The 26,509-nt window shown below is 39.5% G+C and overlaps 5 protein-coding genes across 5 annotated transcripts; 1 reads left to right on the forward strand and 4 right to left on the reverse strand.

Annotated features, from left to right (window-relative positions):
- The first annotated feature begins 3,600 nt into the window (after positions 1-3,600).
- LOC113310316 lies at positions 3,601-4,892 on the forward strand. Its single transcript, XM_026558937.1, has 4 exons — positions 3,601-3,699; positions 3,787-4,144; positions 4,231-4,445; positions 4,576-4,892. Exons 2-4 carry the CDS (start codon positions 4,040-4,042, stop codon positions 4,778-4,780), a joined length of 525 nt encoding a protein of 174 aa, XP_026414722.1. The 5' UTR covers positions 3,601-3,699; positions 3,787-4,039; the 3' UTR covers positions 4,781-4,892.
- Positions 4,893-5,156: 264 nt separating this feature from the next.
- LOC113310315 (chlorophyll a-b binding protein of LHCII type 1-like) lies at positions 5,157-6,210 on the reverse strand. Its single transcript, XM_026558936.1, has one exon. It carries the CDS (start codon positions 6,129-6,131, stop codon positions 5,319-5,321), a length of 813 nt encoding a protein of 270 aa, XP_026414721.1. The 5' UTR covers positions 6,132-6,210; the 3' UTR covers positions 5,157-5,318.
- A 3,833-nt stretch (positions 6,211-10,043) lies between these two features.
- On the reverse strand, positions 10,044-13,713 carry LOC113314445 (coatomer subunit beta-1-like). The gene is made up of 2 exons (XM_026563237.1): positions 13,507-13,713; positions 10,044-13,258 (listed from the first exon to the last, which is right to left on the reverse strand). Exon 2 carries the CDS (start codon positions 13,256-13,258, stop codon positions 10,406-10,408), a length of 2,853 nt encoding a protein of 950 aa, XP_026419022.1. The 5' UTR covers positions 13,507-13,713; the 3' UTR covers positions 10,044-10,405.
- Positions 13,714-15,031: 1,318 nt separating this feature from the next.
- On the reverse strand, positions 15,032-16,191 carry LOC113307721 (chlorophyll a-b binding protein of LHCII type 1-like). Its single transcript, XM_026556166.1, has one exon. The coding sequence runs from the start codon at positions 16,103-16,105 to the stop codon at positions 15,293-15,295; it is 813 nt and encodes a 270-aa protein (XP_026411951.1). The 5' UTR covers positions 16,106-16,191; the 3' UTR covers positions 15,032-15,292.
- Positions 16,192-18,901: 2,710 nt separating this feature from the next.
- On the reverse strand, positions 18,902-19,454 carry LOC113307722 (histone H4). Its single transcript, XM_026556167.1, has one exon. The coding sequence runs from the start codon at positions 19,388-19,390 to the stop codon at positions 19,079-19,081; it is 312 nt and encodes a 103-aa protein (XP_026411952.1). The 5' UTR covers positions 19,391-19,454; the 3' UTR covers positions 18,902-19,078.
- Positions 19,455-26,509: the final 7,055 nt, after the last annotated feature.

A 26,509-nucleotide genomic window follows, 5' to 3' on the forward strand; every position in this document is an offset into this window, starting at 1 on the left:
AAAAATGATCAATATCCTCAAATGGTATGATACCATCCTTGTATCGAAGTGGGTCATGGCGTCATGGAAGTCCCATAGATTTCTTCATTGTACAAACACACTCTTCCTCCAAGGTGGCGCCTAATGTCTTAATCAAATCCACTTCTTTCATCAACAAGTCGATGCATAGATGGGAGACTCTATAAGTTAACTCCTGTAGCCAATTAGTACCATAATTCTTGTGTCTAAACATAAGGTCATGCTCGAACGCGGTTTTAATTCTCACAACATCACTTTTGAAATATTCATCAATTGCATCAAAAACCGTGACAAAAGTGTCAACACAACCAAAAAGGTTCTTCTTCAAACGATAATGAGCCGACTCTACCATATTTGTGGCTTGGTTGTCGAAGTGTTTGTGCCGATTTGTGAAACAACTCACGAACCTTTCTTTATTAGGTTCCAACACATCTTTGACCAAGTAAGTAATGACATCGGGGTAGGCGGTCTTCCAATGCTTAATAAGCATTTTAAAATTTTCTTCATAGACATCCTCGGTGATTGACCATATCAAAGCTTCCCATTCTCCTTGGAAAGAAGCCCACAACATCTCATTATGTTCATATGCTTTCAAGAATTCCTTCTTTTTCTTTACTCGGGTCTCCAACGGTAGCTTAGCAATATTCTCTAATTCTTTCAACTTAAGTGGTTGAATTATCGGTTGACATTTTTTCCTCACATTGCACCATATGTGAAACGTACAAAGAAAATTGAATGCATCCGGAAATACATTCTTAATAGCATACATCAACGATGAATCTTGATCAGAAACGAACACTTTCGGAAGAGCACCCTCCCGGAAGATTAACTTCAATTGTTCTAACCCCCAAACATAACTCTCTTTCTTCTCGTTTTTCATGAAACAAAAAGCCACGGTGAACGGTGCCTTTGTCGAAGTATGCCCCATAATGTTCATCAACGGCATCTCATATTTATTAGTCTTGTACGTGCAATCCAATATAATAACTTGTGGGAAGCATAGAGCCAATTGGGCGCATTCCGGGTGGGCAAGGAAAAGGTGTGTGACTTGACCGAAGTCATCCAACTTATTTTGGCAAGCGTAGTTATTCTTCACCCCTAACCACATTACTTGTTGCATCACCATCCTACCTTGCAAATTGAGTATTCTAATCTTTTGTCTTGCATTGTAGATAGTTTGCATAGTCGACTTGTTATTGTTGTTGTCCGCCTTCAATTTTCTAAGAATCCTAGAAGGTGTCAAACGTGCTCGTGTTATTTTATCCACTTCTAGCATCTCTTCGGGTTTGAGTCGCGCTACTTTCGCATGTCCATGAAGGTCTTTGGGACGTGGGTGGTTATGACGACAATCCATATCTTTATTCATTATCCAATATTGATCTTCTTTGTTCATGGACTTATTCTTGAGGTTGAAAACGATCTTGAAAGGGAAATTTCTTTTCTTCGTCTTCGTCCTATTCTTTCTCCCGGTCTTCCCAACGTATACAGTACCCTTTTTAACCTTGCTAGCGCCGGTTCCACTAGGCTCACAAATCAGTTCAAACCGATCCCATCGGCTTTGTTGTCCTTTAACTAGAACACAATTTATCTTCATCGCGTGTTCCTCAAGCCAGTCCAGAACCTCTGGTTTAGTTTTGCATATCTACGTTCATTCCAAAACAAGTAATTAGTAAGAAAAACTTTGGAATATTCCGACAACATTAAGGAAAACAAAAGGTTCTTACATACCAAATCATTTTGGAAGTGATCCTTGGTATCCTCGTGAATTATGTCTACTGGATCAGGTTGATTTTCCATGGGTCCAAGCACGATCTACAAAGAATATCACAAGGTTAAATACTAGAAAGGGAATATAATAACAGGGTTCGGCGCATTCGATAATCGCATTATGTGCCGAACTATAAACATCTACAGGTTTCGGCTTATACGATATCCTCAATATGTGCCGAACCACGAACAATATTTTAACCCAAAAATTAACAAATTCATGTTCGGCTCAGACGATAATCATATTATCTGCCGAACCTTGAACATAAGAGGTTTCGGCTTATACGATATCCTCAATATGTGCCGAACCACAAACAATATTTTAACCCAAAAATTTACAAATTCATGTTCGGCTCAGACTATAATCATATTATGTGTCGAACCTTAAACATAAGAGGTTTCGGCTGATACGATATTCTTCATATGTGCAACCAATAACAATATTTCAACCCAGAAATTAAAAAATTATGTTCGGCACATACGATTTTGGATATGTAAGCCAAATTAGTAATGATTCTATTCCGGGTTATTCAGGATGTTGTTCGGCTTACTATCAAACTTTCATATAAGCCGAACTAGTGTCTAGCAAAAGGGTTGGAATTGGAAATTATAGGTTCGGCGCATGCAGTAAACAGATTCAGTAAGCCGAACCGTTCATCAATTGGTAGATTCGGCTCATAGATGTGAGCCGAACCTCAACCTGTTTCGCCGAACCATGATTCAAAAAACCTAACTTTTGATAATTGAGTGCTCTAAAAGTGAGATTGAGCATAAGATATAAGTGTACTTGTGTATTAGAAGCATTGGGTTCCTCATATATGTACTCATCATTTGGATTTGGCTCATAAAAATCATCATCTTGAGTTTGTGTTTGAGTTTGAGCTTGAGTGGGTGTAAAATCATTCTCATAATCTAAGAAATCAGCCATTTGGGAATCATTGGTGTAGTTGATATGTATTTTCCTAGGTTTTTTATATGAATTATGACCCTCCTCATCCTCCATTGAATCAAGAATTAAAATTTTCTCACTTTCTCCTTCTCTTTCTCTCCTTCTTAACCAAACCAAAACTTTGATTTTTTTTCCTCAAATTTTTCATCTAAACAACTCTTATAATTCTGAAAATTATTTTAATCACTAAAAAAAAATATTTAGTCACTAATCAAGATTATTAACACTAATACGTAAAGGGCAGATTTGCCATTAAAAAAAATTGGGTTAAGGGGTTATCTGATTTTGCTATTTCACAACCTTTTTTGTCTTCATTCAGTATGCCTTGGAAGATTTTGGTATTCCCAATATTATGGTTCTAGTGGTTGGCCTAAAGGTCCTGCATTATTTTTGTTTTTGATGCAAACAGCAGAATTAAGGACTCCCTCTGCATTATTTTTGTTTTTTTCTAACCCCGGCAACAAATCAGGAAAGCAAAAACTTTACGACCTAAAGTACACCTTTTGGCTACTTTCTTCGTGCAAATTCATATGCAAGGGCCTGATCAAGAACCTACACTGAATACAAGTACAACCCTGCAAGAATGTGATCAATCTTAATCCGATCAAACTGCTTACGTAACTGGCGAATGTCTTTAAATGCAGGCCACATCCCAAGTTCAACATCACAATAGCAGCCATAGACTTTTCAAAGGGAATTATCAGAACGAGTAGAAGGTTTCCTAACCTTTACAGAGAGTTTCATTTTCATGGGCCCTCTCGCAGCTACCAATCCCAACTCCGCCACTGAACTAACTAAAGAGCGTGCACTCGCGGCTCAAGGGAACGGCCAAATTGCAACTATTGCATCTCTGGATTTGTTAGCATCATAGAAACACTTACGTTCTTTGCATACCAAATAAATGCTGAATTAAGTCCAAACAACCCACATGGAAAATCAACTACTACATGAGCATTATCCTAACAGTAGGTAGCTTTTTATTTTGGTTCCTTTTCTGTATTTTCATTTTGATTATTCTTTACTTTAATTTAATATAAGATTAAAATTTTCAGTAGTTGATAAATAGCCATCCTTGTCGATTGATAAAAAGAAGTAAGCTTCATTTATAAGATGGGGGAGAATGAGAATGAAATGAAAACAACTTTCCCAAGAAAAGTCTAAAACAAGCATTCCTGTTCCAAGCAACCAAGAAAGAAATCCAACCTTCTCAAGGAAAGTCTAAAACAACAAGCTAAGGGGGAAGATGAGACTAATCAAGACTAACCCAAACTGTAAGAGAGACATATTCTATCTCTCTACCCACTAATGGAGAAATACAGTTCCGGGTTCGTGCTGTTTTGCTCATTCGAGCTCCTACTTGGTCTCATCGCTTTCTCGGCTTGTGTTGCAGCTGAATTCAAGAGAACAAAGGTAAATTAATATATGTAGTCCTATACAATTATGACATGTATTTGTTCAATTCTGGTTTGTAATTTCTCTTGCTCATTCTTTTGTAGTTGAAAGATGTAAAGTTGGATGAGAAACTATGTTATTTGCCCGGGAGCCCGGCATTTGGGTTGGGAATCACTGCTTTGGTATGTCTTTCAATTGTTCAAATCCTAGGAACGGCATACGTAATAGGCAACAAACTTAACTCCAGAGAGAAGAAAATTCATGATGCTCGAGAAACAAGGAAGCAAACCATATCAATCATTTTGTTGGTTCTCTCTTGGTAAGGAATCAAAATTCTCGTCCAAACCAAGTCATTAAAGCAACCATCATAATTCAATCAATAAAAGAAATGGTACATGAAAATTTAATGCCTCTGCTAAGTGCTAAGCCAGTTTGTTTCTTATTTGCAGGATTAGTTATGCGTTTGCAATAGTTCTATTAGGAGGTGCATCCAGTATGAATAAGAAACAAGCATACGGCAGAGGATGGTTAGACGGCGATTGCTACATAGTAAAATCCGGTGTTTTCGTTGGAACGTCAGTGTTAGTATTAGTTACATTTCAATTAATACTTGGATCGATTATCCTAATGACTAGGAGAATAAATTTTGGTTAGCAACATGAAGAAATAGGGATAGGTTTATTTTGCAATGGGTCATCTAGCTAGAGAGGAAGAATACTGCTACTGATTGGGAATACTGGTCCCAAGCAGCTAGTTATCGAACGGACGATACATCACAAAAACGAAAAGAAAGAATAACTGTTGAAAGTTGAAAGATAATTTTATTCCTTTTATTTTAGTTGACAATGGGATTCAAACCCTTTGAATGTAAAGTACTGCACATTACTGTAATGGAATGAGCGGAAGGATCACACTACTTTTGTCTACATCATTTAGATAAAGAGATGAAAATGATAAGAAATTGTATATGAATTTAAAATTGTAGGAATAGAGAATGATAAACTAGAAGATATTAACGAGATTGGACAAAGGGACTGGAAACGTACAAAATGATATTTCAAAACAGATTTCAATGACAGATTATTTACAAGCTAAAAATGAATGTACATGATAAAATAACAAGTAGAGAAGAAAAAATTGAGCTCCAATGCCTTTGAAGAGAGATCATCTTAGTTAACTGTCATGAATGTTTTCACTTTCCTGGAGCAAAGTCAGTAGCATATGACCAGGCATTGTTGTTCACGGGGTCAGAAAGGTGATCTGCCAGGTTCTCAAGAGGACCTTTGCCGGTAACAATAGCCTGAACAAAGAAACCGAACATGGAGAACATAGCAAGTCTCCCGTTCTTAAGTTCCTTTACCTTCAGCTCAGCAAATGCCTCTGGGTCCTCTGCAAGTCCTAAGGGGTCAAAGCTACCACCTGGGTAAAGTGGGTCGACGATCTCACCTAGTGGACCACCAGCAACTCTGTATCCCTCAACAGCTCCCATAAGGATAACTTGAGTGGCCCAAATCGCCAAGATGCTCTGAGCATGAACTAAGCTGGAGTTCCCCAAGTAGTCAAGTCCACCTTCACTGAAAATCTGAGAACCAGCTTTGAACCAGACCGCTTCACCAAACTTAACTCCATTTCTAGAGAGAAGTTCAGGGAAAACACACCCCAAAGCGCCGAGCATGGCCCACCTGGAATGAATCACTTCCAGCTCCCGATTCTTGGCAAAGGTCTCTGGGTCTGCAGATAGTCCAGCAGTATCCCATCCGTAATCACCAGGGAATTCACCAGTTAAGTATGATGGAGATTCACCGGAGAAAGGTCCAAGGTACTTGACACGGTCTGGACCGTACCATGGACTTCCTGAAGAAGCAGCAGGCTTCTTTGCTGATGTCTTCCTCATCACGATCATTCCATTGTTACTGGATTTAACATTGGTTGAGAATTTTGATTGTGAGTTCAAAGTTACAGCGGTGCCTGCAAAAGATGGGGATGAGAGAGCCATGGATGCCATTTATATGTTTTGCTAAAGAGAAAATAGAAAAGGCTGCTGAAGAAGCTATTTCGGTGATGCTGTTTGATGAGTTATATTGATGGGGAGTTCGTGTCTCTTTTATAAGACATTATGGGGCCAGGCATATCTATCTATGTAGATCTTCTGCTGTGTTATTATTGGTCCTGATATTGGCACCACATATTAAAAATCCTTCTTCCGTTCTCAGCCAAGGAAATTAGGATGTCATGGATTTTATTACCAATTATTGAACTGATAGGCATATAAGGACAACTTGATGCACATACCACAGGTGTAGTATATTTGGAGTAAGATGTGTAATAAATGAATTTATAACATTCTAGCAGACAGTAATAACATTCTAGCAGACAGTAAATAATTTGCTGCTGCATCATTACACAAGGGATGGCCGAGTGTTTCACCTTCTCTGAGTGGCCTACACTCGGTTAGAGCCACATGAAACCTTTTACTGTCTGTGTTTGGACATCTTACACAAAAATTAGATGACACAGACTTATAACCCTTTCTTTAGGTGTTTGTACAAATTTAAACACTAATGTAACAGAAATAGCGAGGATTAAAAGTTTTTGGAAACGGCGCCAATGGCGCTGTAGTACAGCGGTGAATTCAATGGGCGATGATACCAGTGACCCGAGTTTGAAACTCGTCAGTTTTAAAAAAATAAAAATAAATAAATAAATAAAAATGGAAATGGAAATGGAAATGGAAATGGAAATGGAAATGGAAAGCAATTGATGTTTTCCTCTCTTCTCCTGTTATAAGAGGAGTCTAAACTAAATGCATTTCTTTGTAGAAATATAAGAGCATAGATTCACTTAACATATACATACTGTCCTTCAGTGGAAGTCCAAAGTAGCCAAAAGATAGATGTTCTATCAAAGTAAACTACAAAGGCTGGTGCAGTTCAGTTATCATTGATTGTGCAGTCTGGCAGTCTTTGTTAAAAAATACATCTATGTTTCTAGGTTTGGTTAAACTGTTAACAATTGGGTTTCTAGGTTTAGTAGTAATTTTAATGTAGAAAAGAACGATACACTTAATATGAAATATGAATGAAGGATGCATGTTAGCAGGGTAGCAGAATTATTATAGAATTTGAGTTCTGTATCTGTTCAAGAGATTGGGATGGCTTGGGGTGTTAAAACTGAGGAGTGAAATGAAATATTTGGAACTTACTGACATGAATTTCTTTTTGCTTTATAGTGCATCATAACCCCCTTCCTGAGATGCCTCTGAAATTTCATCCATCAATTTCACCCAAGTTGACACTTCTTAACTCGAATTCACCTATTAACACAATTAGATAAAACTTATAAACTTCATAACCTCCGAAAGACGAACGAGTCAAATTGCGAAGCGACAAAACAACACAAACAAATTTAATCACAATAAACCTAATTAAAAATATGAAATCTGCTTGAATCAGTAACAAAGATTAACATTCGCATCGAAAATAGATGGTAAATCTTCAGATATTCCATTGAATTTTTGAGCGCCACTACATCATCGACAAAACAAACAAAAAGAGTTTAGGTTGTCCTGGATTTTATCACCAATTATTTAGTCAATAGAGATAACTTGACCCACATATCTCAAATAGTAATTTGGGGTAAGATGTGCCACAAGTTCATTATAACATTTTTAACAGTAAATAAGTTAGTGCTGCATCAGTACACAAGGGAATGTGACAACCGATTGCTGAGTATTTCGCCTTTGTATGGCCTACCCTCACTTGGAGACAAAAATAACATTTTTTTGTATGTGAATGATTAAGAAGATGTTTGGTGGTATATCATAAATTAGATGATACTGAGATTAGAACAGTAATGTAACTGAAATAGGCGGATTAGAAGATTATACAATTGGCGCCATTGCAAACATGAATAAAGCTGAGATTTAAAAACAAGCAAATGAAAAGCAATTGAAGGTTTACTCTTATCTCCTGGTTTAAAGAAAAGAGGAGTCTAAACTAAACCCATTTCTTTCTAGAAGTATAAGAGCAAAGATTCACCTTCCATAAAGTCTTTTTCAATGCGAGTCCAAACTACAAAGGCTGGTGCAGTTCAGTTATCATTCATCTTGCAGTCTGAGTCTAATCATTCATCTTGCAGTCTGAGTCTACATCTGTGTTTCTAGGTTTGGGTAGTAATTTTCAGAAAAGAACCATATGCTAAATATGAATAATGAATGCATGTTATCAGCAAGGCAACAAAATTATAGAAGAATTTGGGCCGTGTTTCAGCTTAACAGATTGGTATCCTTTGGGGTGTTAAGACGGGCAAGAAAAACTAAAGAACACTTGGGAGATGATCGAGGTGCTGGACGGAAGCATGTGCTAGACAATGTTGCAAAAGTTTGGTCAAGACTGCCCATGGACGTTATCTATAATATTCACAACGAACAGCGGAAGGGCTAAGGTGTAGCTAGATGTTAGATATTCACAACGAACAGCGGAAGGGCTAAGGTGTAGCTAGATGTTAGATGATATTGTCGGGTTCAAGGTTATGTTTCAATCGGAACATACTAATACGTCTAGTGGAAACTGAAGGCAGCTTACAAACCTGAGTGTGGTCTAAACAGTCATGTTCTAGAAAAGATTTTAAAAACAAAAAAAAAAAAAAAAAAAATTGTCTGCAACATGAGCTTGAAAGCAATTCATGATAACCGAGAACTGAGCAGTGAAAATGTAAATTTGGAAACTTACTAATATGAATTTCAGTTCACTTTACAGGATATCATAGCCACTTCCTGAGATGCCCCTGAAATCATCCACCAACTCCTCCCAAGTTGAAACTCTCAACTCCAATTCACATATCCACACACAGTGATAAAACTTATCAACTTCAAAAACCTCCGAAACTCAAATCAACTGAGTCGAATTGCGAAGCTACAAAACAACACAAATAATTTTAATCACAATAAACCTAATTAAAAATATGAAATCAGTAACAAAAATTAACATTCGCATCAAACAGAGATGTAAGCAAGCAATTTCTTTGTAAAAGTATAAGTGCATAGATTCACTTAAGATATAGTCTCTTTCAATGTGAGTCCAAAGTTGCCAAGAGACAAAGGTTCTATCAACGTAAATTACCAATGCTGGTGCAGCTCAGTTATCATTCATCGTGCAGTCTGTGTCTACATCTGTGTATCTAGGTTTGGGCAACAATTTTAACCATATGTTTAATATGAAGAATTTGAGTTACGTTTCTTCTCAACATATTGATTCGTCGTGGTGTTAAAGACGGGCAAGAAAAACTTAAAAGAACACTTTGGAGATGATTGAGGTGCTAAATGGAAGCATGTACCAGACAATGTTGCGAAAGTTTGGTTAAGACTGCTCATGGATGTTATCTATGACATTTGCAATGTTAGATGAAACTGTGAAGAACAAGGTTATGTTTCAATAGGAACATACAGATAAGTCTAGTTGGGTGCTGAGGTGGATCAACACAGGGCTCAAGGCAGCTTGCATATTCAAGAGTGTGGTTTGGAGTCTTTAGAAAGTTTAGTGTTCTAGGAAAACGAAATATCGTCTGCAAAGTGAGCTTCAAAGCAATCCATAATTTCAACAAATTTGGTTAATATATACAAAAACCAACAAATGAGCAGTACAGATGAAAATTTAGAAACTTACTGATATGAACTTCTTTTCACTTTGCAGGGCATCATAGCCACTCTTGAATGTCTGTAAAGTTTCATCCATCAATTCCTCCCAAGTTGAATCTCTTAAATCAAATCCACAAATTAACAAAATTAGATGAAACTTCAAAACCTGAAATGTAACCAATTGAGTCAAAATAACACATATAAATTTAATCACAACAATCCTAATTAAACATATGAAATCTGCTTGAATCAGTAACAAAAGAATTAACATTCGCATCAAAAGGAGATGATGAATTTTCAGATATTTCATTGAATTCTGAGGCGCCATTACATCATCAATAAAAGTTTCAGATATTTCATTCTCTCATTCACAAATTTTTGTACTACAGACATTGAGCTCCAAAGGAGCACAAAAGTAATTCCCGTCCCTATAAAAACACTGCCTATTCAACCTAGATGTAAGAAAAGAAACACATGTGAAGGCCGCAGATTTTTCACTTCCAAAAAACAATACCCGTAACAGTCGCGGATCATGGCGATGAAATATGGTGAGGACGGAGGGATATAACTCAAGGAGAGATGGAGCAGAAATAAAATCGAATAAACTACAGGTTGATGTCAGGTATCAATCTCCTATCTATCAATCAGATAGCTACTCCTTTCTGTTTAAGAGTGATTTTATCCCCTAAACTGAGGGCAATCCCTTGAGTCTTGCTCCTTATCCTAATGTAACCACTCAGCTTCCCATCAATTTGCTTCTCGATGCTCACATTCACTAATGCATCCTCTCCAAACACACTCTTGGCGTATAAGTTTGCAGCTAGGAACCCACAGTCACCATCCAGCGCAGACGGAGCAGTGAGGCACTTCATGTTAGTGGACTTTATAATGTGGTTCAGGAACTCCTTTTCGTCTTGAATGACTGTGTTGACAGCCACCTTGTTTTCCCATTCGAACTCAGCCCACATAGTTCTAAATGCAACATCAGCACATGTAGCAGGAGAGATGTAATCCATAATGTCGATGTGTATGTCATTAAGAACTACAACTGTTCGCTCCATCACATTTGAAGTCTCATACACAATGTTCCCGAATATAACCCCGGTTTCAGTTGAAGAGACCTTAATGTTGGCCCTAATCTGCTTACTAGACTCTGGAGCTAGTGTATAGTTTTGGGGGCGCTCAACAAGTTTCAAGTCACCCATGGTAGCCAACTCCAGGCACAAATTCTGGAGGGTCTCCTTTGTACGATTGATCACCGTGACATCAAGTACAATGTCGTAATGATGAACTGTAACATATGCTTCAGCATAAACAGGGTCACTGAATCCTGTCAGCTGAAGAATGCGGTTTAGCTTGTTGGCGTCATCTCCATCTTTGGTGAATTCTCCAGTAGCACGTTTAAGATCATCTTGGACCTCATCTTCCAACTCAAGCTGGCTCATACCCTTCCTACTCTTCAAATGGTAGAAGTCGATAAGATCATCTGGTTGTGCATGAGAAATCTGAGCCTTAGCTTTAATCTCTTCTGTTTCACAGAACTGCTTATCTGCAAGCATCTTGACGAAACTGTCACGGCATGACTGTAACCATATCTTTCGTATCTCATCTCTGGTATTGCAGAGCAATCTTATGCAAAGAACAATTCTATCATATGAATCATTGTCAATTGGGTGAGGAAGGAAGGAGGACTGTCCAAGTTGCAGCATAGAAACCATGACTAACAAAGCTTGAGAAGATGCTTTGTTCACTTCGGGTTTAGATGGTTGAACCTCTTCCAATCTCAATATAAGCTTCGTCAGTGTACAAGCCACGACTGCTCCAAGGAAAAAGTCACCAGTAAGAATTAAAGACCTCAAATTGCCGGGAGAAGCCAAGGATCCTTGAACAAGGGTAGGAGGAGATATGGCAGTTTCCGAGGCAGCACTCTGAGTAGCATAGGTACCATCAGCAAGAATTGCGGGTCTCCTAGAAGATACAGTGATGGAATTTACTTGCTGGGATGGTTTTGAAGTATCTGCTCCATCTCCTTCTTCATTCACTGTGAAAAAAGGCAGGTCCCCAAGACATTGCTTGATGGTAGCAAGCCCGCTCTCAACTTCAGAGAGTGAGAGACAGTACTCTCCAATGATCCAGAGGGCACAGGAACATACACGTGCTGCACGTATCTGGTAGAACGTGTCCAGGAGCCTAGTTATAATTGCAACCCTAAGTTTTGGGTTGGTCTCAATAATCTCACGTACAAAAACAACCACATCAATAGCTGAAGCAACATTGCTATCACCCAAGAAATCCATCAATAAATGAACCACAGTGCTGGCAACTTCAGGGAATTTTATTGCACAAGAATGAATAGCTTGAACAAGCATTTGACGGTATTCTCCATTCTTCTCAAGCTCGGTGCTCTGAGTCTTCACAACTTCCTTCTTCAGTGCTTGAACAACTTCATCAATGTTTCGAGGAGTTATCAGTTCAAGAGCAATGTCAATTGTCTTCCTTCGAATATCGAGATTAGGGCTTGCAAGTGCCCTAAGCACATCCATGATCATATCAACCATAATCTCCCGGTGAGAAGTTTTGAGCTCATTTAATCTATCAAGCACAATAAGCTTAACATTGTTATCACTCTGAGACTGCAGAAGTTGGCAGTAGGTGTTGGCAGCAGCCCTGATAGCCGTTGGTGCAGATGAAAGTGAAACAAGGGTTCCAGCACATTCATACATAACAGCATTGGAAGGTGCACTTAACAAGGAAATAATAATCGTAATATATTTACCCTTCTCTCCACGATTAGTTCTGCAAACCTTTCGGATCAATTCCAACACAACCATCTGAAGCAACTCTCCCCACTCAGGAATGCTATCAACACGGGTAAGAAGATAATTAATGGCACGTTCTTGAGCACAAGTGAACAACATAAGAAAGGCATTTCTTTTCGCAGAGGGATCTTGCTCGGATGAAAGAGCTTTCTCAATCATCTCAGGTGCATCAACAAGAAGCTGCTCACCTTGAGGAAGTTTATAAATGGACATAACTGCCAAAATTGCATTTCTTCTGATAAAAGGATGACGATGTTCCAAGTTTGCCAATATAGACGGGATCAAAGGCTCGATAATTTCAGTCTCATTCAAACGACAAAGGAATCTAAGTGTAACACCACGTATGTATTCATTTGGATGCTGAAGATTATTTCTTAGATTCTGACAAATCAAGATCATTTCAGGTAAAACTTTTCCTTTGGAATCAGTTTTATCAATAATTTCTAAATAAAGAAGTAACAGTTTCTGAATTGTATGATCCTCTGATGGTAAAACATAGCGAACAATAGTTATGAAGAGTTGAGGAAGCGTTTCACCATTGAGTAATAACATTACTGCTTTTTTCATTGCTTCAACCTTTGCATCAACATCGCTTCCTTCTAATGATTCTTTAATTTCATTAGCAAGCGCTGGTGTTCCCTTGTCGAAATGAATCAACAAACTACAAGATTTCTCCATCTACAAAATCAGAACATAAAAATTAAAATTCTCTGATCAGATCCCAAACATAATAATCCCTAATACACAAACTCCATACTTCCACTACAAAAAAAATTTAAAAATTGAACAATCAGATCTGATCAAATTTATACAAGATTCACCAACACTTCTGAAAAATCTCTGTAAACTTCAGTATCAGCACTCAAAACCTAACAAAAAAAATGTAATCAAATCGAGATCAAAACTGACGAAAACATTTCGCTTACCCTAAAAAATTGAAATCCGTCGCGAATGTAAACCAGATCCACTGACTTGCATATGCAATGAGCGATTAAAATAGAGGGAAATCTCAGATCTGAGAATTTTGGGCGAGTGGGAGAGTATGGAAAGGTGAGGAAAAATGGGAGTGTTCTTCTCAAACTGTGTTTACCAAAGTAAACCCGTCAGACTCGAGTTCCACCCGTAGCTCGGGATTTTCACGGATTTATATCGTAGGATTAGAGATGCTGATTGGTTCGGTAGTGGATTGAAAACTGCCCAGCCCAGGATTTTAAACTCTTTTGGCGTACTCATAATTATTTTTTTTGGACTGTTGTACCCTTATGCTGTACCATCCGATTTTTTTTTTTCCCCGAAAAAGAGGCAAGCCTCATGTACTGATCTTAGAACTCCAATTCAAGATTGGGATTGATTAACTGATTCTAGAATTTTCAGCAATTACACAGTTTTCAAACTTAAACAAACAACAAGGACAATCAAACCTGTTAACAACATAATCCCAAGCCCTAAAATAAACAAGAATTCCTTCCATTCCTAACTGATTGCAGGACAGGTTTAAGTAGTTTTGGTTGGAACAAGAGAAACATTTCCAAACCATATAACAAACCTACATACAGTAGAGATGTTAGGATATGCAAATCCAACTACTTCTCAAGGGATTTTTCAAAATCATAGTGGAAGTAACATAGGTTTAACAGGATCCATAGATCCATCCTTCTGCCAATGATTTTTTCGAAGTAACAGTAGCATAAGTAACAGGTATAACCTAAATCGGCTATAAGGTGGATGAATCGGTCTGGAACTGACTGGATCTTCTCTCGGTCTTAGTGTCTTTGTTGTGTCTGTGTCTTTGGATCTCTAGCTGTTGCTGGTTTGTGAACCGGAGTCATGGTGTCTGTCAAAGTTGTTGCTGGGTGATTCATTGTTGCCGATGCTACCGGAAGATTTGCTATGTAGATTCCTTTGATACGAACAGTTTGTGCTAGGGATTGAACAGAAATCCCAAACCTTGATTGGAACCCCTTAAATCAACAAACCCACTGATTTAAAATAACAACAGATAAGATGAAGTTCTTAAGAAGCAAATTTAAGAAAAAAAGTGTTGAAAATAGAAATCAACAAAACTAAGTTGAAAATTAGATCGGTAAGTTAGAAGACTATGAAGACTTGTTCAAAGAACGGGACTCTTGTCAAAAAACTCTAATCAATATTTACCAGAAGCAGTTACAAAAACCAACAAACAAGAAGGAAATCAGAAGATGAAGGAGAGGGAGAAGATGGGTTGAGTTTTTCCTGCTAAGATTCGCTCCAAAAGGCGGATCTGAACAGGAAAAAACTCCGGACGGCTAAAGTTTCAGCTGTACCATCGGAACCGACTAACTTCAAACTTTCGAAATTTGAAATCGTATAAAATAACGTCTTAAATTAACTACATTTGTAGTAGAATATCTATAGGTAGCTTGATTTGATAATAAGAATTAATTTAAGCAATACAAAAGAGATGGTTCCTTGGCGAATCTATCCGTACTTTTAATAATTTCAAGTGATATAAGTGAAATGGCACCCAAGCCTTGTTGCGGTTGCAACAAGATACCCGGGTTTGTTAAGTACATGCTTGACATTCTTGAGAAGCTTTAATGGGAAGTACCAAATAATCTGAATGATTGATTACAAGCTAAATGATTGTATGTACAAAAGTTGAAAGATAAGAAAAGCCATCTCCTTCGCCTTTGAAGGAAAGGACATCATCTCAGTTGACTATCATGTACATTCTCACTTTCCTGGAGCAAAATTGGTAGCATATGACCAAGCATTGTTGGTCACAGGGTCAGAAAGGTGATCTGCCAAGTTTTCTAGAGGACCTTTGCCGGTAACAATAGCCTGAACAAAGAAACCGAACATGGAGAACATAGCAAGTCGCCCATTCTTAAGTTCCTTTACCTTTAGCTCCGAAAATGCCTCTGGGTCCTCTGCAAGTCCTAAGGGGTCAAAGCTACCACCTGGGTAGAGCGGGTCGACAATCTCACCTAGTGGACCACCGGCAACTCTATATCCCTCAACAGCACCCATAAGGATAACTTGTGTGGCCCAAATAGCTAAGATGCTCTGTGCATGAACCAAGCTGGGATTTCCCAAGTAGTCAAGTCCGCCTTCGCTGAAAATCTGAGAACCAGCTTTGAACCAGACCGCTTCACCAAACTTAACTCCATTTCTAGAGAGAAGTTCAGGGAAAACACATCCCAAAGCGCCGAGCATGGCCCACCTGGAATGAATCACTTCCAGCTCCCGATTCTTGGCAAAGGTCTCTGGGTCCGCAGATAGTCCAGCAGTATCCCAGCCGTAATCACCAGGGAATTCACCTGTTAGGTATGATGGAGACTCACCAGAGAAGGGTCCAAGGTACTTGACACGGTCTGGACCGTACCACGGACTTCCCGACGAAGCAGCAGGCTTCTTTGCTGATGTCTTCCTCATCACAATCATTTCATTGCTACTGGATCCAACATTTGTTGGGAATTTTGACTGTGAGTTCAAAGTTACAGCTGTGCCTGCAAATGATGGAGATGAGAGAGCCATGGATGCCATTAATATGTTTTCTTAAAGACAAAAATAGAAAGACTGCTGAAGAAGGTATTTTGGTGGTGTTGTTTGATGAGTTATATTAATGGTAGTTCATGTCTCTTTTATAAGCCATTGTGGGGCCAGGCATATCTATCTATGTAGATCTTCAGCTATGTTCTTATTGGTCCTCATATTGGCACCACAGATCAAAAAATCCTTCTGCCTTTCTTAACCAAGGAAATTAGGCTGTCCTGGATTTTATTACCAATTATTGATCAGATAGGGACAACTTGACCCAGATACCTCAAATTACTTGGAGTAAGATGTGTAATAAGTGAATTTATAACATGCTAGCTGACAGTAAATGATTTGCTGCTGCATCAATGCACAAGCGAATGTGACAAGGACTGGCCGTGTGTTTCTCCTTCTTTGTGTGGACTCAGAGCTAAATGAAACATTTTGCTGTATGTGAATGACTGATGTGCAGTGGTATATCTTAAAACACAAAAATTAGATGGTAATAAAAAATTTAACCCTTTCATTAGGTGTTTAGACAATTTGAACACTAGTGTAACAGAAAAGGCGAGCATTCAAAAAGTTTCTGAAAACGGCGCCATTGCAAACATGAATAAATTTGAGATTTAGAAACAAGCAAATGAAAAAGCAATAGATGTTTTACTCTCTTCTCCTGTTATAAAAGGACTCTAAACAAAACCCACTTCTTTCTAGAAATAATATAAGAGCATAGATTCACTTAACATATAGTATCCTTCAATGCGAGTCCAAAGTTGCCAAAAGATAAAAATTTCCATCAAGGTAAACACAAAGGCTGGTGCAGTTCAGTTAGTCTGACAGTCATTGTTAACAACAATCTCTAAGTTTGGGTAATAACTTAAATGCAGAAAAGAACAATATGCTTAATATGAATGGAGTGTGCATGTTAGCAGGGCAATAATTATTGAAGAATTTGAGTTCTGTTTCTGCTCAACAGATTCGTATGGTTTGGGGTGTTACAGACGAGCAAGAACTGAGCAGTGAAATGAAAATTGTGAAACTTACTGACATGAATTTCTTTTCGCTTTATAGTGCGTCATAGCCCCTTCCTGAGATGCCACTGAAATTTAATCCATCAATTTCTCCCATGTTGAAACTTCTTAACTCTATGCACAATTGCACATACAGTATTAACACAATCGATAAAACTTATAAACTTCAAAACCTCCGAAATTCGACCAACTGAGTCAAATTGCGAAGCTACAAAACAACACAAACAAATTTGATCATAATAAACCTAATTAAAAACATAAAATCTGCTTGAATCAGTAACAAAGATTAACATTCGCATCAAAAATAGATTATGAATCTGCAGATATTCCATAGAATTTTTGAGTGTCATTACATCATCAACAAAGCAAACCAAACAAAACTAGGTTGTCCTGGATTTTATAACCATTTATTTAACCGATAGAGAACTTGATCCAGATATCTCAAATAGCATATTTGGAGTGAGATGTGTCACAGATGAATTTATAACATTTCTAGCTAACAGTAAATAATTTAGTGTTGCATCAACACAAGGGAATGTGACAGGGATGGCTGAGTGTTTCACCTTCTTTGTCAGGCCTACACTCACTTAGAGCCAAATAAAACATTTTTCTGTCTAATGATTAATATGTGTGGTGGTATATCTTAACACGAATGTAAGTATGTAACAGAAATAAGAGGATTAGAAGATTTTGAAATGGCGACACTGCAAACATGAATAAAGCTGAGATTTAAAAACAAGTGCACAAAAAACAATTAAACTTCCACTCTCTTCTCCTGATATAAAAAAAAGAGGAGTCTAAACTAAACACATTTCCTTCTAGAAGTATAAGAGCAAAGATTCACTTAGCAAATCGTCTCTTTCAATGTGAGTCCAAACTATGAAGGCTGGTGCAGTTCAGTTATCATTCATCGTGTTTCTATGATGCATAAAAGAACCATCTGCTTAATATGAATAATGGATGCATGTTATTAGTAAGGCAACAAAATTATTGAAGAAGTTAAGTCCTGTTTCTGCTTATCAGATTGGTATCGTAACTATCGTTTGGGGGTGTTACGATGAGCAAGAAAAACTCAAAGAGCACTTTGGAGATGATTGTGGTGCTGAACTGACGCATGTGTTAGACAATGTTGCAAAAGTTTGGTTAAGAGTTGTAAGACTGCTCATGGACATTATTAATGACATTCACAATGGTTTGAACAAGTTCTCCTATAAATCCATGCATCAACGTAATATGGAAAGGAAAATAGGTAAAAGGTGTTGTTAGTAGGACAAGGTTATGTTACAATCAGAATATATGAACTAGTGGGTGCTCATGTGGATCAATACAGAGCTCAAGGCAGCTTGCATACTTGAGTGTGGTATAAACAGTTTAGTGTTCTAGTAAAAACAAATGATTGTCTGCCACTAGTGAGCTTAAAAGCAGTCCAAGATAACAACAAATTTGGTTTAAACAAAGAACTGAACAGTGAAAATGAAAATTTTGAAACTTACTGATAAACATTTTGCTTCACTTTGCAGGGCTTCATAATGCCTTCCTGAGATGACTATCAAGTTGGATCCAGGCATCCAGCAATCCCTCTGAAGTTGAAAATGTAACTGTAATTCACGGTGATATACACTTCTAACTTCAAAGCGAAAGAAATTCAACCAACTGAGTTGAAACGCAAAGCTACACAACAACACAACAAGTAAATTTAATCACAATAAACCTAATTGCAAAAATAAAATATGCTTGAATCTGTAAAAAAAAAAGTTAGCAAAAAAAAAAAAGGTAGATGATGAATTTTCAGATATTTCATTCAATTTCACAGCGCCATTACATCATCAACAAAACGAACAAAACGAAATTAAAAACAAAAAAGAAGTACCCAACAGCTAGAAATTGCTTCAATTAAACCCTAATTAATTCCAACTTCCTTTTTACATTAATAATACCCATTAAAAAAACCCTAACCCCCAAATCCGTAAAGAGTTCTTCCTTGTCTCTTGAGAGCATAGACAACATCCATAGCGGTGACAGTCTTTCTTCGGGCATGTTCAGTGTAGGTTACAGCATCACGGATCACATTCTCCAAGAAGATCTTAAGAACACCACGAGTCTCTTCATAAATCAAACCACTGATACGCTTCACACCACCTCTCCTTGCTAATCTTCTAATGGCTGGTTTAGTAATACCTTGAATATTATCTCTCAACACCTTCCTGTGTCTCTTCGCTCCTCCCTTTCCCAAACCCTTCCCTCCTTTCCCTCTTCCTGACATTTTCAATCTCTCTGCTGCTCTGGAAAAACAATTTTGGAACGAAATGTTTTAATAGAGATTTCGATTTGGAGGAAGAGATTGGGGATTATATCGCTTCTTTGGTTTGATTATGTCCGTAAGATGGGGTACTGATCCAGGTGAAGACTGCTCTTTTGTCTTTAAAACGTTAGATTAAAGTATGTCCAATGTGATTGGTTAAACTAAAGGTAGTCGGATCGGGAAAGTAATCAAATTGTGTTTTCTCTTCCTATTGAAGATGTAAACCGTCAGATTCGAGTTCGATCCGTAACTTGGGGTTTTCATTGATTTCAATCGTAGGATAAGAGATGCTGACTTTTCATTGGTAGTGAAGCATTCAGCTCTTTTGGTCATTTTGGCCAGTGAATTCACATTGGGCCATTGGCGGTCTTATATTCCGCAACTGCTCAATCTGAAATGTCTTTAGGAGTTGAAAGACTTCAAAGTTGGCATCACCCCGCAGCACTTCAGACCATGCGACATGCGACAATGTAATTTGAACAGGAAAAGAGGCAAGGTGTTGTCAGAAGTTGGATTAAATTGTGACATACAAGGTTATGTTTCAATTGGACATGGTAGTGCACGATCCATAATTAAACTATTGAGCAACAATGGGACCGACTAACTTTCACACTTTTAGAATTTGAAATTGTATAACAATAACATCTTAATTACATTTGTCATGGAATTTCAATATAGTAAGTTTGATTTGATAAAAGAATTTAAGCATTACAATAAACTTTATTGAATAAAGAAACGAGTTTAGTTTGTCGTGTGAACACAAAAATTACGAAGCCAATCATGTGTTCGCAAACAATATTCGCATACTTCCTAATTCTAGAATCGTACATTGTGTGCGTATCGGCATGATTATATCGATTCATTGACTCAAAGCCTTCGGACTTGTCATTGTCTAGTCAGATATGATCATAAATAATGTTCGTATAAAGAAATAAATCAAGAATCAAGTGTAAACATAAAGCATATGAAGTTTAACGCTGAATGTAAAGTGCTGAAATGTAAATGAGACGAATTTACGTGGTTCAGCACTAAGGCCTACATCCACGGGACTTGGTGTTTTACTATGTACTGAATGGTTACAAAGATAGTCGAACGACTTTTGAATATACACAGGTTTGCGGAAGTAGGGGGATCACTTACTCTTCCTATTTCTCTCTCCTATGCTCTCCTCTATTTGCTCTCCAAAATGGTCTGTCCCTTCTCTCTTAGTGGAGAGGGGTATTTATAGGGAAGGAATGCGGGTCCCATCTCTGAGATGCCGTTGTAATCTTATCTTCTTGTGCTTTGTGCCTTTTACGCAGAGGTCTTCGGCGCATGCCGCGGCCTGAGCTTGAATACGAAGGGTTGTCCTTGCTTCTTCCACGAGCTGATCGACACGTGTATATCTCTTTGGTATTTAATGCGGGTAGATGGATGTCTGCTCGTGTCAGACAAGTGTCTCTTTGTCTGGTCACATCCGTGTCAGCCAAACCTCCTCTCAGATGTTGATCTGGGATCCTCCTCGGGATTGGGTTTGTTAATACCCAAGGGGTATTATCTGGTGCTCCTCTGAGCCATCATACCTCTGTGGTCCTCTGCCCCTGACCGTCAGATCTGCTGACCGATGGCATCCTGCTTGCTATCATGTTTTGATGTCTCACTTCGCATGCCTTCCACGTGTCTCTTTCTGTACACGTGGAGGATGATGAAAGGTGTACATACAATTTGCCCCTCTTATTCTAACTTGGGCGTATTTTGCAATTTTGAAGAAGAAAGGTAGTCCTACACGTTTCCCACTTTGTATTAACTTCTCCCGTAACTGCTCCTTGGTACGAGGAGCAGTTATTGTCTTCTCTAGCTTCATAAATAGGAAAGAGAATGTGAAAAAAAAACTTTTATCCTCTTCTTGTCAGTGTTCATTCTCTTCTTGTTCTCTAGCCATTTACTATCGTCGTTCTTGTGAGGAATATAGCATTCAATTTTCTGTTTCTTTCTTATGCCTCTTTCGTTTTTGGATTGTTGTTGCTCCTGTATTTGTTGATATTTCTGATCCTCCTTTCTTCGCCTGCGGTTGGTGCTTGTCGTCCTCTTCTATACAGGTATGGGATTTTTCATCAGTTGTTCGACATTGATTTATCTGTGTATCTATTCGTTTGTCTCCTGCTGCTGTGTTTTTGGTTTTACGATGAAGATCATATGTGTCGAAGCATATATGCTTGCCCCTGTTCTTTGTTACAGCGTCTGTGAGTCGGTATATGAGTAGTTTTCAGTTTCTTAGGGTTTTTCATGTTTATTTGGATGAACCATCAATTATGGTTTTTTTTTATCTTTAGTGATCTCCTCGTATTCTTCTCTAATTTGTTTTTGTGTTTCCTTGTAGATATGTCTGATCGTCCGCAGGCTTCTTACCAAACTCCTCCATCTAGTCCGCCAAGATCCCCTCCGTGTAGAGATCCTGACAGATATCCACTTGGGGAAGGCCCTTACAAGTCTTCGCAATCGGATCCTTGGGATCATAGGGTTTTATCTTCCTCCGGTGCGAAGATTAAGCCTTCTAAGAAAGGGGACATGCCGAAGGGTCCTTCTGGGTCCAGATATGCTGTGAACCGCGCCCCTTCTCGTCCTCGTGAAGATTTCAGGAGTGCGCAGGTTCCTCCTCGTGATGACTCTAGGAGCACGCGGGCTCCTCCTCCTCGTACAGAAATAGTGGATGCTCCCCCCCTTCGTTCAATGGCTCCTCCTTTAGTGCCTCCGCAGAAATATTTGCCTCCTCCTCCCGCGGTTTCTCTCAAAGGGAAGTACTCCAAGGGTTCTATGCTGAGGGATGATCTGTCTACAAATCTTCCTTCTAAAAGGAAAGCTTCGGAGTTGGGTCCTTCTTCTGATTCCGCAGACGAAGAAGAAACTGTCCCCGTGATACGCAACATTTCAGTTGGTAAGAAGAAGGTCACTTTTAAGCATATTGATCTTGAGGTGTTCAAGGAAAAGCACGAACTCCAAGATTTTGAGGTTCGCTTCTATGCTCCTGACGATGATATCACCTACGAGCTCCTTGCTAATTATCAGTTTGACGAGTTTCATCTGTTGACTACAGGCGGGTCTTATGTTGCCCTTATATAAGTCGGGTGACTCCTTTTATTATGACGTGTTGGCTAGTCGCGAAGGCTCTTCCACGAACACTCATAATCGCTCCGTGTCACAATTATCTGGGAATTATCTTCGTTCACTGAAGGAATGTTATCTGCGGAGCAAGGGAGAGACTACGATGACCTGCTATGTTCCGAACCCTGCTGAGAGATAGTGGTACACTCCTCAGAACTTTAACAGTTCTTTTGGGGATTATGTCAACAGCAGGAACCGTAAGCCGTGGAGTGTTAGCCTTCGTAATATTGCTGCTTCTCGTGGTGAAATTCTCCTTTTGAGTGAGGTGAGTGATGCCAAGATGAAGTATGTTCCTGGTACTGAGGGATTTGCTAACCGGAAGCTCTTTCCTGCTCGTGAAAGGATTAAGCGTGACCATGATTATGAATGGCATGCTACTGTTATTGAGGTAGTTGGTCCTTGGGCTTACGGATGGATTCCAGGTCCACGTGGTTGGCGTCCTTCTGAAAATAGCAAGCCTCGTGAAACTCCTCCTGCTCGTTATGGAGATTTCCGTCCTTGGTGTCCTAATTTCGCGGGCATGAATTTCCCTTATGCTCTTGATGTCGTTGATGGAGATGAGGAGGAGGGTTCTGGTGTTATCCATCCATCAAAGAGTGTTGATGCTGCTAAGGTATAGTTTTTTCTTATATTCTCTATCTTTTTGCCCCTTTTTCCTTGCTTGGAATAATTTTGATTTTTGAAGTGAGGGAAAAAATGAGCCTTTGTGGAATGTATAATGGTTTTTAGGTATCGAAGAAGAAGAAACTTGGTCCCAAACAATTTTCTACTGCGGTTATCGGTGAGGCTGAGGGTTATGAGGAGGTTACGATCCCCGTAAACCAAGGGTATGGCGAGGATGAAGAAGTATCCAACGGAGAGGAGCGTACCGACACTTCTCACCCTGATGACGAAGGTGGTAATGAAGAAGAAGTTGTCGCTGGTGGTGATGGTGAGGCTGAAGTTGCCGCGGGTGGTGATCTTGAAGAAGAAGTTGCCGCGGGTAGTGATGGTGAGGGTAATTTTACCGTTGGTGGTACTGGTGGGATTGGATCTGCCCCTGTTGGTGATGACACTGTTGGTGCGGGTACTTTGCCCGTAATTTCCCCAGAATTCTCTTTCGGCAGGATATATTCCGCGGGGGAATCCTTCGATGTGACTGCTGCCATGGGTCTTGCCGAGGAATTCTCATTGCTTTCCCCACATGATGATTGGGATGTGCTTGGGGACCTTGGCAAAGAAGGTATCGCTGATCAGCAAGCTGAGAACGTAGGTGATCATGCTGAGGGTGGTAACGTCGAGACTTGTGCGGGTGAGGAGATGACCGCCAAGGGGAAGTCTGCGGTTGAGTCTTCTTCCGAGGAGTTTCCTTTCTCGCTAATGCCTGAAGGTGAAGATGCCATTTTGGCTTGGCTAAAGAAGAAGAACCTGATGTTCGTCCCTAACCCTGCCCCCGTAGTTGCTGGTGAGAAGAATTCCGATGCTTATACTCGTCGACTGATGCAACTGTCTTCGGAAGCCCGCGTTGCTGAGATGTGGGAGAAGGATCTTAGAGCATCGGAAGCTAATTTAGTGGTTGACCCTCCCTCATCCGTTGCTGATATGATGGCCATAGATGATGGGTACCAGTACGGTTTTCCCCAGCAGCGTGTTTTAGAGGTAAATCCTTGTACTCTTTTTATGTTATCCGCGCATTGTGTTCTTCGTGATATCCGATCCCTTTGGTATAATATTGTTTGTTGTTTGTGACGCAGATGATGAGGAGCGAACATTGCAACCATGTTCTATACCAATTATTTAAGGCCAAGTCTCTAAAGTTGGAGGCCAAGCTTCGTCACAGGGAAGAGGAACTGTCTGCGGCTGAAGCGGAAATAAATGAACTGAGGGGCCGTCTGAAAGAAAAAGAAGAGTTGGGTAAGGATGGGGAGGGTCTTCGTTCAGAACTTGCTATAGTCCGCAACGAATTGGAGCAGACTCGTAGAAGCGTCTCGTCCTTCACAGGTTTGTATTTTATGGATTTTTCACTCCTTGTGATTCCCTCTGTATTTTGGTGTTCTGTCTGAGTCTCCCCACCCTATCTTCAGTGGGTGGAGTCCCCGAGTTGATATGGCTTAGGAAAGAAGGGAACGACAGAAATCCCGTATTGCAGAGTTGGTGGGTAAGTTGAAAAGCGAAGCCGTGAAGTGGAATGCTCGTGCTGATGAGCACAACGCCTTAACAGCTGAGTGGCGTGAAAAGCGAACACTGATGGTTGATATGCAAAACAAGTACAATCATGACCGTTGTTTGTTTAATGGTACGCTGCTATGGACGCGTGACAACCTGCGTGATGCTCGAGAACATGCTTCAGACTTAGAGGCTAAAGTGCTCTTTTCAGAAGGAGAATTGCAACAGGCTCGTTATTTCTTAAGCCTCGGGGTTAGGTATAGTATGCTGCGTCTTTCCGAGGAAAGAGATAATGCTAGGGCCGAGGTTGGTGCTCTTAGTAAAGCCCTAGCAGCGTCTCGAGCGGATGTTTCTCGCCAAGTGGAATCTGAAAGAGATCTTGAGATGAATGTATATCGACTTCATAAAAGGATGGGGGAGGTGAATGATGAAGTCAACCATCTTCGTCACTTGGATTCGATGAAGCAGGTAGATTTAGACGCCAGTCAATTTTCTCTTATGAACCTTCATGCAGATTATAAGAAACTATCCGCTGAGTACGACTTTCTTGATGAGGCTCGGGACGCAGTTGTCAATGAGTATGAGGAGGCTTCGGCTAATGTCGAAGGTATAACCTCGTTTTATCGAGTGTGATTCTGTTATTTCTTCGTTTTTTTAACCCCTTGGTATTTCTTTTCTTTGTTTTCAGCACTCGAGGTACAGCTTCACGCAACAAATGATGAGCTTAAAAAGACTCAATCTGCCTTAGTGCAGCAGGAAGGACAAACCAACCATTTCAAAGGGTTGGCCGCGTCTCGTGAGGAAGCCGCGGAGATTGCCTCCAAAGAGGCGGAACGCCTGTCTGTATTGCTGTCTCAAGCCCACTAGCGGACCGCTGTTATCACTTATAAGGCTCGATGTCAGTTGGCTGAGGAGACCAACAAAGTCCTGGATAAGATTGAACTTGGTCTTAAAGTCGAACATGGTCTTGTCAAGAACTATCCGCGCCGTCCCCTTCCCGCGCCTTTGTCTGGTTCTTCTGGCCCTCTTAAGGTGGCAGCGTACCTTCATCTCGCAAAGACAACCCTGTTGATAGAACTGTGTCGTCCAAGTAGTTTTCTTTTATTAGTCATAGAAAGTTGATCCTTGTTGATTATATAATTTCAGATCATTTTTGATGTGTTTCCTTCTTTAATCTTATTTGCCGAATCTTGTAATCAACTCTTTATGAAATGGATAATCCTTTTGGCGTACCTGCGTTATCAATTCATCTTTTTATTTTAAAGTATTGTGAAGTGTTAGACTAAAAATGACTGGTTTTGTAAAAATTTGAGTGTTTGAGTGCGACACCGAAGGTAAATACCTTCGTGATTGTCTTGAGACCTGTCACCCCGCTGGCGAACCCTGGGCCAGAGGATTCCCAAACGGTGGGGTCCGAGGCAGCGTTTTAGGATATGGAATTCTTATTCGAAAATATTTACATGCACCCATTCCGTCGACCCACTGCCTTGAAGTTGGTTGGGTATCTCTTTCTGCTGGGTGCCTTCTCCCTGGTCTTACACTCATAGACACTGATAGGGGAGCTCTAAGAGATTGTAGATTAACTACTTTCCCCAATATTGTTAATAAATTTTGTTTACTTGAAGGTTTCAAAAATCTTGTTTGATTGATAGGTTGAGGCCTGCTACTCCTCGTCCAGAGATAGAAACATGTAAAGCGGTTACGATGCCTTCTTCTTCTGGTATTCTTCACGCAGATGCAAAGCTGCATTGCTCCTGTGGGTAGTACGGTTTGAGACACTTAGCATTCCAAGGA

Source organism: Papaver somniferum, chromosome 9, assembly GCF_003573695.1.
Source record: "Papaver somniferum cultivar HN1 chromosome 9, ASM357369v1, whole genome shotgun sequence".
Classification (NCBI taxonomy): Eukaryota; Viridiplantae; Streptophyta; class Magnoliopsida; order Ranunculales; family Papaveraceae; genus Papaver; species Papaver somniferum.

Bases quoted from the DNA above. Each gene is read 5' to 3' on its own strand.
- LOC113314445 (XM_026563237.1), bottom strand. From the start codon at position 13,258: ATGGAGAAATCTTGTAGTTTGTTGATTCATTTCGACAAGGGAACACCA.
- LOC113307721 (XM_026556166.1), bottom strand. From the start codon at position 16,105: ATGGCATCCATGGCTCTCTCATCTCCATCATTTGCAGGCACAGCTGTA.
- LOC113307722 (XM_026556167.1), bottom strand. From the start codon at position 19,390: ATGTCAGGAAGAGGGAAAGGAGGGAAGGGTTTGGGAAAGGGAGGAGCG.
- LOC113310316 (XM_026558937.1), top strand. From the start codon at position 4,040: ATGGAGAAATACAGTTCCGGGTTCGTGCTGTTTTGCTCATTCGAGCTC. The intron at 4,145-4,230 runs GTAAATTAATAT...ATTCTTTTGTAG, and splicing joins CTGAATTCAAGAGAACAAAG to TTGAAAGATGTAAAGTTGGA. The intron at 4,446-4,575 runs GTAAGGAATCAA...TCTTATTTGCAG, and splicing joins ATTTTGTTGGTTCTCTCTTG to GATTAGTTATGCGTTTGCAA.
- LOC113310315 (XM_026558936.1), bottom strand. From the start codon at position 6,131: ATGGCATCCATGGCTCTCTCATCCCCATCTTTTGCAGGCACCGCTGTA.